Raw genomic sequence first — 13208 nt, 5'->3', positions numbered from 1 at the left:
GTTTTACCTCCGACGAGTTACGACACCCGCAGCAGGGCACCGGGTCCCCCCCTGAGGGCCGTGAATGGCAGCACCGTAAGGACCTATGGCACCCGTCAGGTGCAGCTACAGTTCGGCTCCAGCCAGTTCACGTGGGACTTCACACTGGCCGCCGTAGCCCAACCGCTTCTGGGTGCGGATTTTTTGCGGGCTCACTGCCTGCTGGTCGACCTGCCCAGGAAGAGACTGGTACACGCCGAGACCTTTCAGACGTTCTCCCTGGGTGCAGCCCAGTTGCCAGCCCCTCACCTCGGCTCCATCACGCTGTCCGACAACGACTTCACCAGGGTCCTGGCGGAGTTCCCATCGGTTCTGGCACCGCAGTTCACAGCGGCCATGCCCAGGCACGGCGTACAGCACCACATCCCGACCCAGGGACCACCCCTCCATGCCCGTGCTCGGCGGCTTCCCCCGGACAAGCTCCGACTGGCGAAGGAGGAGTTCCAGAGGATGGAGGAATTGGGGATCATCCGGCGGTCCGACAGCCCATGGCCCTCCCCCCTGCACATGGTGCCCAAAGCGACGGGGGGCTGGAGACCGTGCGGCGACTACCGCAGGCTGAACGAGGCTACCACACCGGTCCGCTACCCTGTGCCGCACATTCAGGACTTTGCAGCAAACCTGCACGGCGCACGGATCTTCTCCAAGGTAGATCTCGTCCGGGGATACCATCAAATCCCGATGCATCCTGACGACGTCCCCAAAACGGCTCTCATCACCCCTTTCGGCCTTTTCGAGTTCCTCCACATGCCGTTCGGCCTGAAGAATGCCGCACAGACGTTCCAGCGGTTAATGGACGCAGTGGGACGGGACCTGGACTTCGCGTTCATCTATTTGGAGACATCCTCATAGCCAGCGGCAGTCGTCAGGAGCATCTGTCCCACCTCCGTCAACTCTGCGCCCGACTGAGTGAGTACGGTCTTACAATCAACCCCGCCAAATGCCAGTTCGGACTCGATACCATTGACTTCCTGGGCCACAGGATTACTAAAGACGGGGCAACCCCTCTGCCCGCTAAGGTAGATGCGGTCCGCCACTTCCCCCGACCCACCACGATCAAAGGCCTTCAGGAATTTGTAGGTATGGTCAATTTCTACCGCCGCTTCCTCCCTTCAGCTGCCCGGATCATGCGCCCCCTGTTCGCCCTGATGTCGGGTCCGAGCAAGGACATTACCTGGGACGAGGAGTCCGCCGCCGCTTTCGTTCAAACGAAGGAAGCTTTGGCGGACGCCGCAATGCTAGTACATCCCAGAATGGACACCCCTACTGCCCTCACAGTGGACGCATCAAACACAGCAGTCGGTGGGGTGCTGGAGCAGTTCATCGCAGGTCGCTGGCAACCCCTGGCGTTTTTCAGCAAACACCTGCGACCACCCGAGCTTAAGTACAGTGCTTTCGACCGGGAACTGTTGGCGCTCTACCTGGCAATCCGGCATTTCAGGTACTTCCTAGAAGGTCGGCCCTTCACCGCGTTCACGGACCACAAACCGCTTACCTTTGCGTTTACGAAAGCATCCGACCCCTGGTCGTCCCGCCAGCAACGCCACCTGTCCTACATCTCTGAATACACGACGGATGTCCGGCACGTCTCGGGTAAGGACAATGTCGTGGCGGATGCGCTCTCTCGCCCTACCGTTCATGCCCTTTCCCAAGGGGTAGACTTTGAGGCACTGGCAGAGGCGCAGCAGGCGGATGAGAAGATTCCGAGTTACAGAACCGCAGTCTCCGGTCTGCAGCTCCAGGACCTCCCCGTGGGCCCAGGTGAGAGGACCCTACTCTGTGACGTCGCCACCGGCCAGCCCCGTCCAGTCGTCCCGACAGCATGGCGGCGCCGCGTTTTCAACTCCATTCATAACTTGGCGCATCGCTCCATCCGGACAACTGTCCGGATGGTTTCCAGCAGGTTCGTTTGGCACGGACTCAGCAAACAGGTCAGTGAATGGGCCAGAACGTGCATGCACTGCCAGACGGCCAAGGTGCAGCGGCACACCAAAGCCCCACTGCAGCAGTTCCATCCCGCCCACCGGCGTTTCGACCACATTCATGTGGATATCGTGGGCCCCCTGCCAGTGTCGCGCGGAGCGCGTTACCTCCTGACTATCGTGGACCGGTTCACAAGATGGCCAGAGGTGGTCCCGCTCACCGACACCACCTCCGAATCTTGCGCCCGAGCCCTGATCGCCACCTGGATATCTCGCTTTGGTGTCCCGGCCCACATTACCTCCGACAGAGGCGCCCAGTTCACCTCCAGCCTGTGGTCAGATATGGCCAGCCTTTTGGGGACTCAGCTGCACCACACAACTGCCTACCACCCACAGTCGAACAGGCTAGTGGAGCGTTTCCACCGTCACCTGAAGTCGGCCCTCATGGCCCGCCTGCGAGGAGCCAACTGGGCGGACGAGCTTCCCTGGGTCCTACTCGGCATCCGCACAGCGCCCAAGGACGACCTGCACGCCTCGTCGGCCGAGTTGGTATACGGCGCGCCCCTGGTCGTCCCCGGGGAGTTCCTACCAGCCCCAAGGGGGCAACAGGAAGAACCCGCAGCAGTCCTGGGCAGACTACGCGAGAAGCTCGGTAACCTGGCCCCCATACCCACTTCACAGCACGGGCGGCACCCGACCTGCGTACCCAAAGACCTACAGAACTGTAAGTTTGTGTTTGTATGAAGGGGCGGGCATCGCCCACCGCTGCAGCGGCCATACGAGGGGCCATTTATGGTGCTCCGGAACAACGGGTCCACGTTCGTGCTGGACGTTGGGGGGAAAGAGGAGGTTTTCATGGTGGACCGCCTCAAACCGGCCCATGTGGACCTGGCATAACCGGCCGAGTTTCCGGCGCCTCGGCGCAGAGGCCGACCTCCCAAGCAGGTTCTGGCCCAGACTGTGGACATTGGGGGGTGTATCGCCGGTTCTGGGGGGGGGGGGGTTATGTGGCGACCCATTTCCTAGCGTATCCGAACCGACTCACAATTAGATAGCCTACGGGGGTTTGCGAGCACAGAGCTTTGGAGCCTCTGCGCCATGGGGGGCCGGTTGAGGGAGGCTTAAAAGTGAGGCTGAAGTTTTCGAATAAAGTTTTTCCTTCGACTGCAGTTACCGACTCCGTGTCGTAATTTTAGCGCTGCGTGTAGCACACCGCTACACTACTTTTGATTTTGTAACAACCTTTGTTGATCTATCTCAAACTGGGTCTAGACAAAAATTAAAATTTCCACCTATTAATATTTTGTCATGTGCGTCAGCCAAATTCAAAAAGGCCGCTTGTATAAATTTTACATCATTTGCATTTGGTGCCTAAATATTCATGAGTCCATAGTTCTGAAAATGATTGACAATTTACATATTACTTATTACAAAGATTACATATCTCCCTGCAGAATCAATTAATACATTTTGTATTTTAATTGGTAAAGTTTTATTAACCAAAATTGCATCTCCCCTCGCCTTTGAATTAAATGAAGCTGCAATAACATTTCCGACCCAATCTCTCTTTAATTTCTGATGTTCTATCTCTGTTAAGAGAGTTTCTTGTAAAAAAAAAGCTATATCTATTTTCATTTTCTTAATGTATGTTAAAATTCTTTTTCTTTTCACCGGTCCATTAAGCCCATTAACATTAAAACTTTAAAAATTCAGTAAATTAGTAATTATTTTTAACAGGGTTACTCCAATCTATAGTAATACCTAACCTTTCAACTTTCATAGTACCTTGGGGAATCTCTTTAAAATTCTCCATGTTGCTATGTGTCTCCCCCCCTCCCCCCCACCAATTGCACAGGCGAAGAAAGAAAGATAAAAGAAAAATAGATTATAAAGAAAAAAATAACAAAATACCCCCCTACTAATGTTGTGAATAAAAAAAAACACATTACCCCCCTCCGTTGTACGGGTCATGGCAATCGCCATGATTACACACGTGAGTCCCGTAGCAATCAATTCGAAGTTCCCCCAGCTCCCCCGTAACATAAAAAAGTATATATAAGAAAAAATATCACTACTCTCAATTAATATTTTTCAAATTTTTACCTTTCTCCCCTTGTATCATATAATTAAGAATATATTTAAATATTCTTCTGTCCTTAAACATTCATCAACTCCATTCACTGTCCCGGTCTTCATCTTTAATCTGTTTCACTTTTAAATCTTTGACTGTGGTTAGCGAATACTTGGGAGTTCTTGTGCAAATTCTTCCGCATCCCGATAATCAGAAAAAAAAATCTTCTTTTTCCGCCATCCAAAAAAATTATCAGGGTTGCCAGGTGGCGCAATACAAATTTATAACTTTTTTCCCATAAAACTTTTTTTGCTGGGTTAAATTCCTTCTTTCTCTTTAAAAGGTCATATCAGGATAAAAAATAACTATTTTCCCTTCTATCATCAATGGCACGTTTCTCTTTCTGGCACGTTGGACAGCCACCTTCAGGATCTTTTCTTTATCTTGATATCTTAAGCATTTTATCAAGATTGATCATGGGTTTTAATCAACTTGAGGTCTTGGTCTTAAGGCGCTGTGAGACCCTTTCAATTTCAATTAACTGGGTTCCTTCTTCCATTTTCAGAATTGCTGGAATCCATTTTTGAAATAAAATTTATTGGATCCTCTCCCTCTACACCTTCTTTAAGTCCAACAATAATATTATTTCGGCTGCTAAAATTTTCAAGTACATCCACTTTTTCCAATAACCGTTTTCTTTCTGATGTCCAGGCAGAAATATTATCTTCCATTTTATTCACTCTATCAATGGTGTCTCTGGTTGTTTCTTCCAAGTTTTTAATTTTCTTGTCCATTTTGTCCTGTCTTTTCATCATTTTATCAATCTTCATATTGTTAATATCTTTTTTATTACTTTTAATGCTTTTAATTTATGCATTATTTGCACCAAAGTTTTTTTTATGTCTTCAATATCACCTCCAACCTCTTCTTGTTGCTCTACTTTGTTTGTCTCTTCATCTTCGTCTGATTTATCCAGAGAATCTGATTCCACCTCATATTCACTTTCAGTTCCGATCATAGCTGGGATTTGTAGTTTGGGTGGCTCGTGTTTGCACATGCCCCTTCCTTCACGCATGCGCAATTCCTGTTGCTCTTTTTTTTGGAAATGGTTGATGTTGCCGCAGTTTCCTGTTCTGTATCACCGGAGGTAAATTGCACTTGAGCCCGAGGCTCTTTCATGGCGGCCGGCCTTGATTCTTTTCCAACTTGTGTTGTCTTCAAAGTAGTAGTTTTCTTCTGCTTCTGTTTAGGAGGCATATCTTAAGACAATCCTGAGTAGTTTATAAGTAATTTTTAAAAGGTATTTACTAACTTTTCTTCACTTAAACATTTTACTGCCTTTTTTTTTAAACATTTCCACATCTCGATCCTACATCATCACGTGACGTCCCCGAAATAGGTGTTTTTTTATAAATATACAAGGAACTAAGTTTGTGGATACTTGCCTGTCTTTAAATGCAGTACCAAAAGAAACATAACATATATATACAAATCCAAATCACTTGTATGACCATCAAATAACCAGCTGAAAAAATATTCCATTAGATTTGGTTTTGTTAATTTATATACAAATAAGCAAATCCCACCCAAGATCAAGGAAACTCAGTGCAATCAATATTCATATTTGACATTCGCACAAAGAACACCAAAGATTTGAGATACACTAAATTAATTGAACAAGATTCTCAACTACAGGCCGACCTTCACTAATTGAGCACCAATGGGACCCGCAGTGTCAGATTAGTGAAAATGCCCAATTACAGAAGGATCACATTAAGCAACAGCTAATCACCTCACCTTATCTTTAAAATATCATGTAAATTATCTAGTTATCTAACAAGTTAGATAATAATGAAACAAATATTAAATGAGTAGCAAGTGAAATTTTAATAAAGTAATATACTGTACAGGCACAGATAAAATAAAGGGTACAGGTAAATGTACAGGAATTCACTTATACAGAACAGTTAAGCAGTTCTGCTTCTAAAGTGAGACATTTAATATATCTTCAGGCAAAGTTACGTTTGCAAGCGTGGGGTTGTCAAGATCATCAACATCTTCATCTTGAAAAATGAGTGAAGCATCAGGAACTGGTGCTGAAACTGGCACAATGGTTTTCTTCAAAAATTGTTGATGTTGGTGGCAGCACACCTGGGTAGGCAAGAGTTGGAGAAAGGAGGTCTTCTATACACCACATTTCACATGACCGCCAGGCAGCCAGGGATTTGGCACTGGGCTCTTCCCTCCTCACTCGCAGTTACTGAGGGAATTTAGTTAGCTTATTTCCCTCCGCTTAGTAATATGCTTAAATTCAGAGGGTCGTCAAGTCTGATCTGAGGGTGTAGGCAAAAGAGAATGGAGCGCCGGATGGGCAACGCCGGAGGGCAGTACACAACTGCCAACAAGTGGGCAAGGCGGCAGACCGACCCAGCGCGCGACAGCTCCCCTGCCGCTGGCATTTGAGGCGGGAGGGTACTGGGCGGCTGCGCCTCACACAAATGGTATTAATGCAGAAAACAAGCAGTAATCGCCTGTCTGTGCTTACAAGATCGTGTCAACACGTGAAGAGATCTAGCGCAACCAAAATAATGCGCAGCAGGTCTGTACGGTGGCCTAGGAAATTTGAATTACAGTTGCACAGAAAATTTGAAATCAATGCCGGATTATCGAAGGAACCGGATTACAGGTAGTCGGATTAGTGAAGGTCGAATGTACTAATATCCACAGCAAGGGCGAATAGCATGATGATATTGTGTTGAAAATCTCACAGATCTCAGCAGGATAATTTGGAAATGCTCGAGTGTGATATAAAATTCAGCAATCTAATAGGACCAGTCAGCCTTACAGATCTTGCTGGGTTACTTAGGCAACCTGGAGTTATCCACTCCAGGCACATCTTTGGGATGATTATTATGGGTAATGATAACTGCACAAAGATTTTGAATCAGTTTTGAAAATTGATAATTTCTCTCATCAGTAATTCACACAATGTGCTGGAGGAGCAAAGAAGATTCAAACATCAGAAGTGCAGAGGGACTTGGGAGTCCTCGTGCAAGACTCCCAGAAGGTTAATTTACAGATTAAGTCTGTGGAAAAAGTGGCAAATACAATGTTGGCATTTATTTCAAAGGGAAAAGAATATAAAACCAAGGAGATAATGCTGAGCCTTTTTAAGACACTAGTCAGGCTGCACTTGGGAGTACTGTCAATAATATTGGGCACCATATCTCAGAAAGGATGTGTTGTCATTGGAGAGAGTCCAGAGGAGGTTCATGAGGATGACTCCAGGAATGAACACGTTAACATATGAGCAGTATTTGGGAGCTTTGGGTCTGTACTCTCTGGAATTTAGAGTGTTGAAAGGACTAGATAGGGTGGATGTGGAGAGGATGTTTCCTGTGGTGAGGTTATCCAGAACTAGAGGACACAGCTTCAAAATTGAGGGGCGACCTTTTAGAACAGAGGTAAAGAGGAATTTTTTTTAAGCTAGAGAGTAGTGAATCTGTGGAACGCTCTGCCACAAACTGTGGTGGAGGCCAAGTCAGTGGGTAGTTGTAGTTATTTAAGATGTATGTTGATCACTTCCTAGTTGGTAAGAGCATTAAAGGATATGGCGAGAAGGCAGGCGTATTGGGTTGAGTAGGATCCAGGACCAGCCGTGGTGGAATGGCAGAGCAGACTCGATGGGCTGAATGGCCTAATTCTGCTCCCATGTCTTATGGTCAGGTAGCACTTATGGAAGGGAATGAACAATTGACGTTTCGGCTCAAGACCCTTCATCAGGACTGATAAGGAAGGGGAAAGAAGTCAAATCAAAATGGGGGAAGGGAAGGAAGTAGAACAAGGTGGCAGATGTAGGTGAAACTGGTAGAGGATGAGGGATGAAGTATAGAGCTGGGAAGTTAATTGGTGAAAGGGATAAAGGAGTGGAGAAGAGGGAATCTGATAGGCGAGGACACAAGACCGTGGAAGGGAATGTGGAGAAGCACCTTCCTGTGGTGCTTCCAAGTGGTGATGGGCAGTTAAGAAGAGAAGGTGTAAGAGGGAAACATGAATGGGAATGGTGAGGGGTGGGAAAGGGAGAGAAGAATTACTAGAAGTTCGAGAAATCGATGCTCATTCCATCTGGCTGAAGGCTACCCAGATGGAATATAAGTGGTTGCTCCTCCAAACTCATCGTGGCAGTAGAGTAGGGCATGAACTAACATGTCAGAAAGGGAATGGGATATATAATTGAAATGGGTAGCCACTGGGAAATCCCACTTTTTAAGGCAGATAGAGTGAAGGTGCTCAATGAAGCAGTCTCCAAATCTATGCCAGGTCTCACCAATATATACACACCAGGAGCATCAGATACAGTAGATGACCCCAACAAACTTGCAAGGTAAGTGTCGCCTCATGTGGAAGGACTGTTTGGGGCCCTGAATATTAGTAAGGGAGGTGGTGTACATATTCCACTTACAAGGATAAGAACCAGGAGAGATCAATGGAGAGGGACAAGTGGACAAGGGAGTCCCTTGTTCCTGCAGAAAGTAGGGGGAGGGAAAGATATGCTTGGTGGTAGGGTCCCATTGGAGATGGAGGAAGTTATATAGAATGATGTGCTGGATGCGGAGGCTAGTGGGGTGGTAGGTGAGGGTAAAAGGAATCATTCCTGGTGTGGCAGCAGGAGGATGGGGTAAAGGCACATGTGCACGAAATGGAAGAGATGCGGGTGAGGGCAGTGTTGATGGTGAAGGAAGGGAAGCCCCTTTCTTTGGAGGAAGAAGACATCTCAGTTGTTTCTGGAATGAAAAGCCTCATCCTGAGAGCAAATGTGGCAGAGACAGCAGAACTGGGAAAAGAGAATGGCATTTTTGCCACAGGGTGGGAAGAGGTCTGGTCACGATAACTGAGAGTCAGTGGGCTAATAAAAGATATTAGTACATAGACTGTCTCCAGAGATAGACAAAGATCGAGAAAGGGGAGGGGTGTCAAAAATTGTCCAAGTAAATTTGAGGGCAGGGTGGAAGTTGGAAGCAAAGATAATGAAATTGATGAGTTGAGCACGTGTGCAGGAAGCAGCGCCAATACAGTCGTCAATGTAGCGCAGGAAAAGGAATGATGCTGGTGTAGGCCTGGAACGTAGACTGTTTCACATAGCCAATGAAAAGGCAAGCATATCTGGGATCCATGTGAGTATCCATGGCTATACCTTGGACTTGAAGAAACTGGGAGAAGCTGAAGGAGAAAATGTTGATGGTGAGGGCCAATTCTGTCAGATGGAGGAGAGTTGTGGAGGAGGGGACAGGTTTGGTTTGTTGTCCAGAAAGAAGCGGAGAGACCTTCCTGATGGGGAATAGAGCCATATAGGGCCAGGACATGAAATGATTGGGGCCAGGGAATACAAAAGCCACTGAAGCGTTGGAGGGCACGTGAAGTGTCACGGATGTAGGTAGGAAGGGACTAAACTAAGGGGGGAAGATAGAATCAAGGTATGCAGACTCGAATTCAGTGGGGCAGGAGCAAGCAGAAACAATGGGTCCACCTGGTCAGACAAGTTTGTGGATCTTTGGTAGAAACAGGAGGTGCAGGGTAAGGCAACAATGAGGTTGGTGGCAGTGGATGAGAGATTCCCAGAGTCGATGATAGTGCGGGAGTCAATGGCCTGATGTTCAGACGGATCCTGTTTGAGGGATAAGTATGAGAGTTGCCATCAGGCCTCAGCAAGGTAGAGGTTAGTCTGACAGGCTACTACAGCACCTCCTTACTGCGGGTTTTAATGCTGAGGTTGAGAAAAATGCAGACAGCGTGTTCAGAGGGAGTGAGGCTTGAACTGGAGAAAGAAATGTTAAATTTGAGACGGTTGATGTCGCATTAGCAGTTAAGAGATAAAAAAAAAAGGTCCAGAGCAGATAGAAGACTAGAGCAGGGTGTCCAAGAAGTGGAGGAGGGTTGAAAATGGCAGAAGGGGGTCATCGGTACAGGCAGGAGAGTCCTTGCCTAAAAAGTAGGCACAGAGACAGAGGCAATAGAAGGAAAAGCTCGGTGGCATGGCCAGTGCAGAACTCACTGAGGAGAGAGGGTGGGAGACAAAGGTCAGACACTCACTGAACAGAAATTACTGACTCAGAGAGGGGAAAGTCAGAGCAGATGGTGAAAATACAGTACTGTTAGAGGTAGAACTGGAGGTGTCAGAGAAGGAGCGTGGGTTGGGGGTGTTCTGGGAATAAAGAATGTGACAAAGATGGGGCCTTAGAGGACGGGGGGAGGGGTGAGAAAAGAAGAGCAGAGAGGAGCTCAGGACACCTGGGTTTGGTGTGGAGTAATGGTGCATGGGACCCAGGGACAGAGAAGGATCTCGGCCTGGGGGAGGAAGCAGCCAGCAACAAGATTGTTGAGAAAGTTGGCGGTAGCAGGGTCTGCAGTTTCAAGGGGGCCTCTTATTAGCCTTTGTTCACCCTACCACCCTGGGGATTGCCGATATACCCAAAATATTTTTTTTTTGAGATTATGTGAATGTTAGTATGCTTGCCAACTGATTAGGGCAAGATAAAGATAATGTTCTGATGAAAGGTCTCGGCCTGAAACTTCGACTGTACTTCTTATACATGCTGCCTGGCCTGCTGCGCTTCACCAGCATGTTGTGTGTTGTTTGAATTTCCAGCTGAAGACTTCCTCATGTTTGCAAGATAAAGTTTGCCTTATGCAACCAGACTGATTTGAAACACAAGGAAGTGAACATAAAATCACTTGCAGTCATGGTTACTGTTCAACTGAACAGTTAATATGGAGGTGAATGCTGAAGAGTCCTGTCTATATCTGTACATGTAATATGAAAACTCAATACAGTCGGCCCTCCTTACCCATGGGGGATTGATTCCGGGATCTCCTGCGGATACCAAAAAATGCAGATGCTCAAGTCCCATATTTAACCTGTCTCAGTGCAGTGGACTTTAGGACCCGACGGAGCTTGGGGCCCACCACCCGCAGTGTTTCTGTTCCATTAACGGAAAATGATCACGATTGAAACTAAAGTGGAAATAATAAAGCGATCAGAAAAAGGTGAAATCCCATTGGTCATTAGAAAAGCATTAGGCTACAGTCGGTCAACGATTGGAACAATTTTAAAGGAAAAAGTGAGAATAATGGAGCATGTGAAAGGCCCTGCCCCATTGAAAGCTGCAATTATTACTAAGCAAAGCAAATGGTGTAATTATTGAAATACACATGTTTCTTAAGTGTCTTATATGCATAGAAAGGTAAAATATACACTATATTCTAAGACAAATGTTTGACTAACAGACGCTAAACAATACCAGATGTAACTGTTCTGACTTACTTATAATACCTAATACAAAGTAAATGCTATGTAAATAGTTGTTATACTGCATTGTTTAGGGAATGACAAGGGAAAAAAGTCTGTAAATGCTCAAATGAGTGCTGGAGTTTTAAATATAAGTTCTGTGTTTTCCCGATTTGCAGTTGGTTGAACCCGCGTGTACGGAACCTACGGATAAGGAGGGCCAACTGTACAAACAATATCCTTTAAAACGAGACTACGAAATTAGGCCCAATATCCTCTTGAGATTGAAAGGATTCCATAGTGGTGGAAATGAAAAGGTTAATTCAACATAAATCTATTCACTGCACATCCTAATTTGAATAGTATGATCAACAGTACATTTCATTTCCTGCGATCACTTGAAAAGTGGTTAGCTGGTTATTTTGAGAAGTTAGTTGGAACTGGTTCATGACCCACACACAGAAATAAAGTTGACAATTCAACAGACCAAAGAGATGACAATATTATTGAACAAATGGAAGAAGGGCAGCAAAAATTCTCAAACCTCATTGGTTGCTCACCTGATCACTCATTGCATCTTCAAACTTGTGGTTGAAAAGACACTTGTACACTCGCCCCTCACCACCCTGAATCTATAAAGTCAATGAGAAGGCAGAATTATCTACATCAGTACCATGGTATAGAAAATTGAACTGTGTGCAACTTAATGTTGAATACAAATCACCAGGCATTTCCAGAAAGAAAATGAAATTACTCAGCTTAAATTTGGATCCTCAGGTTTGATAATGCCAATTGCTTTTGAACTGTATGAGAATCAAATTACAAGGATATAGACACACAGGTGATTTAAAACTAAATTCTTCCATGCTAGCTAGCCACCTAAATAAAACAGCCCCAAATTGAATACCATTAGAGTGTGCTGTTTCATCCACCCCATAAAAGGTTTTCTATCAAGAGACTCTATCCAGGTGATGGATCTCTGAGATGCTGCTCAACTTAGGTCTTGCCAAATTAGGTGTCCACGACCAGTGAGCTAAAGACCTAGCTCCTTTTGCATTCCAGTATTTTTTTGAAATTACAACCTATTTTTATAATTCAATAGACCTGTGGTGGAGAATATATTGACTGGTTGTATGAAAGCTTGGTATGGAAACACCAATGCCCTTGAATGAAAAATCCTACAAAAAGAAGTGGATATGGCATCATGGGTAAAGCACTCCCCACCATTAAAAGCATTTACACGGAGCACTGTCACAGGACAGCGGCATCCATCAGGAGCCCCCAACACTCAGGTCATGCTCTCTTCTCAATGCTGCCATCAGGAAGGTGGTACAAGTACCTCAGAACTCACACCACCAGGTTCAGGAACAGTTATTACCACTCAACCATCAGAATCTTGAACCAGTGATGATAACTTCATTCAACATCACTTGCCCCATCACTAAACTGTTCCCATAACCTATGGACTTACTTTCAAGGACTCACCATCTCATGGTCTCAACATTTAATGCTCATTTATTCTAATTTTTTTTTTGTATTTGCACACTACTTGTCTGCCCTGTTGGTCTTTCACTGAATCTATGATGGTTTTTGGATTTACTGAGTGTGCCACCAAGAACCTCAGGGTTATAAATGGTGATGTGTATGTACTTCAGACTTTGAAGGTGTCCAAATGATCAGGACTGAAAATCTTTTGTTTTTTATGTAATCAATGGTTTACTGTCATTCACGCTATGCAGCATCACCATGGATTGACTGCTGCTGATATGACAACTGGTAAGTAGTTATGAAGAAGCATTTGCTTATATTCCAATCAGAACACCTTGCCACAATTGCCAAAAATAAATACTGACAGGTCATCACAAGACCAGCCATACCCATTTTCCCTTAA

General features: G+C 45.9%; 1 protein-coding gene across 2 annotated transcripts in view; it reads right to left on the bottom strand.

Annotated features, from left to right (window-relative positions):
• The window catches only part of glg1a (golgi glycoprotein 1a), a 180395-nt gene that overhangs the window by 78953 nt on the left and 88234 nt on the right, over positions 1-13208 (bottom strand). For both annotated transcript variants that reach the window (XM_059992598.1, XM_059992599.1), the window contains exon 6: positions 11878-11949. In XM_059992598.1, coding sequence (XP_059848581.1) covers positions 11878-11949 — 72 coding nt within the window. The remainder of the gene's footprint in view (positions 1-11877; positions 11950-13208) is intronic.

Source organism: Hypanus sabinus, chromosome 17 (assembly GCF_030144855.1).
Source record: "Hypanus sabinus isolate sHypSab1 chromosome 17, sHypSab1.hap1, whole genome shotgun sequence".
Lineage (NCBI taxonomy): Eukaryota > Metazoa > Chordata > Chondrichthyes > Myliobatiformes > Dasyatidae > Hypanus > Hypanus sabinus.
Note: the sequence above shows the minus strand (reverse complement) of the source record. Positions and strands in the feature narration are given on the sequence as shown.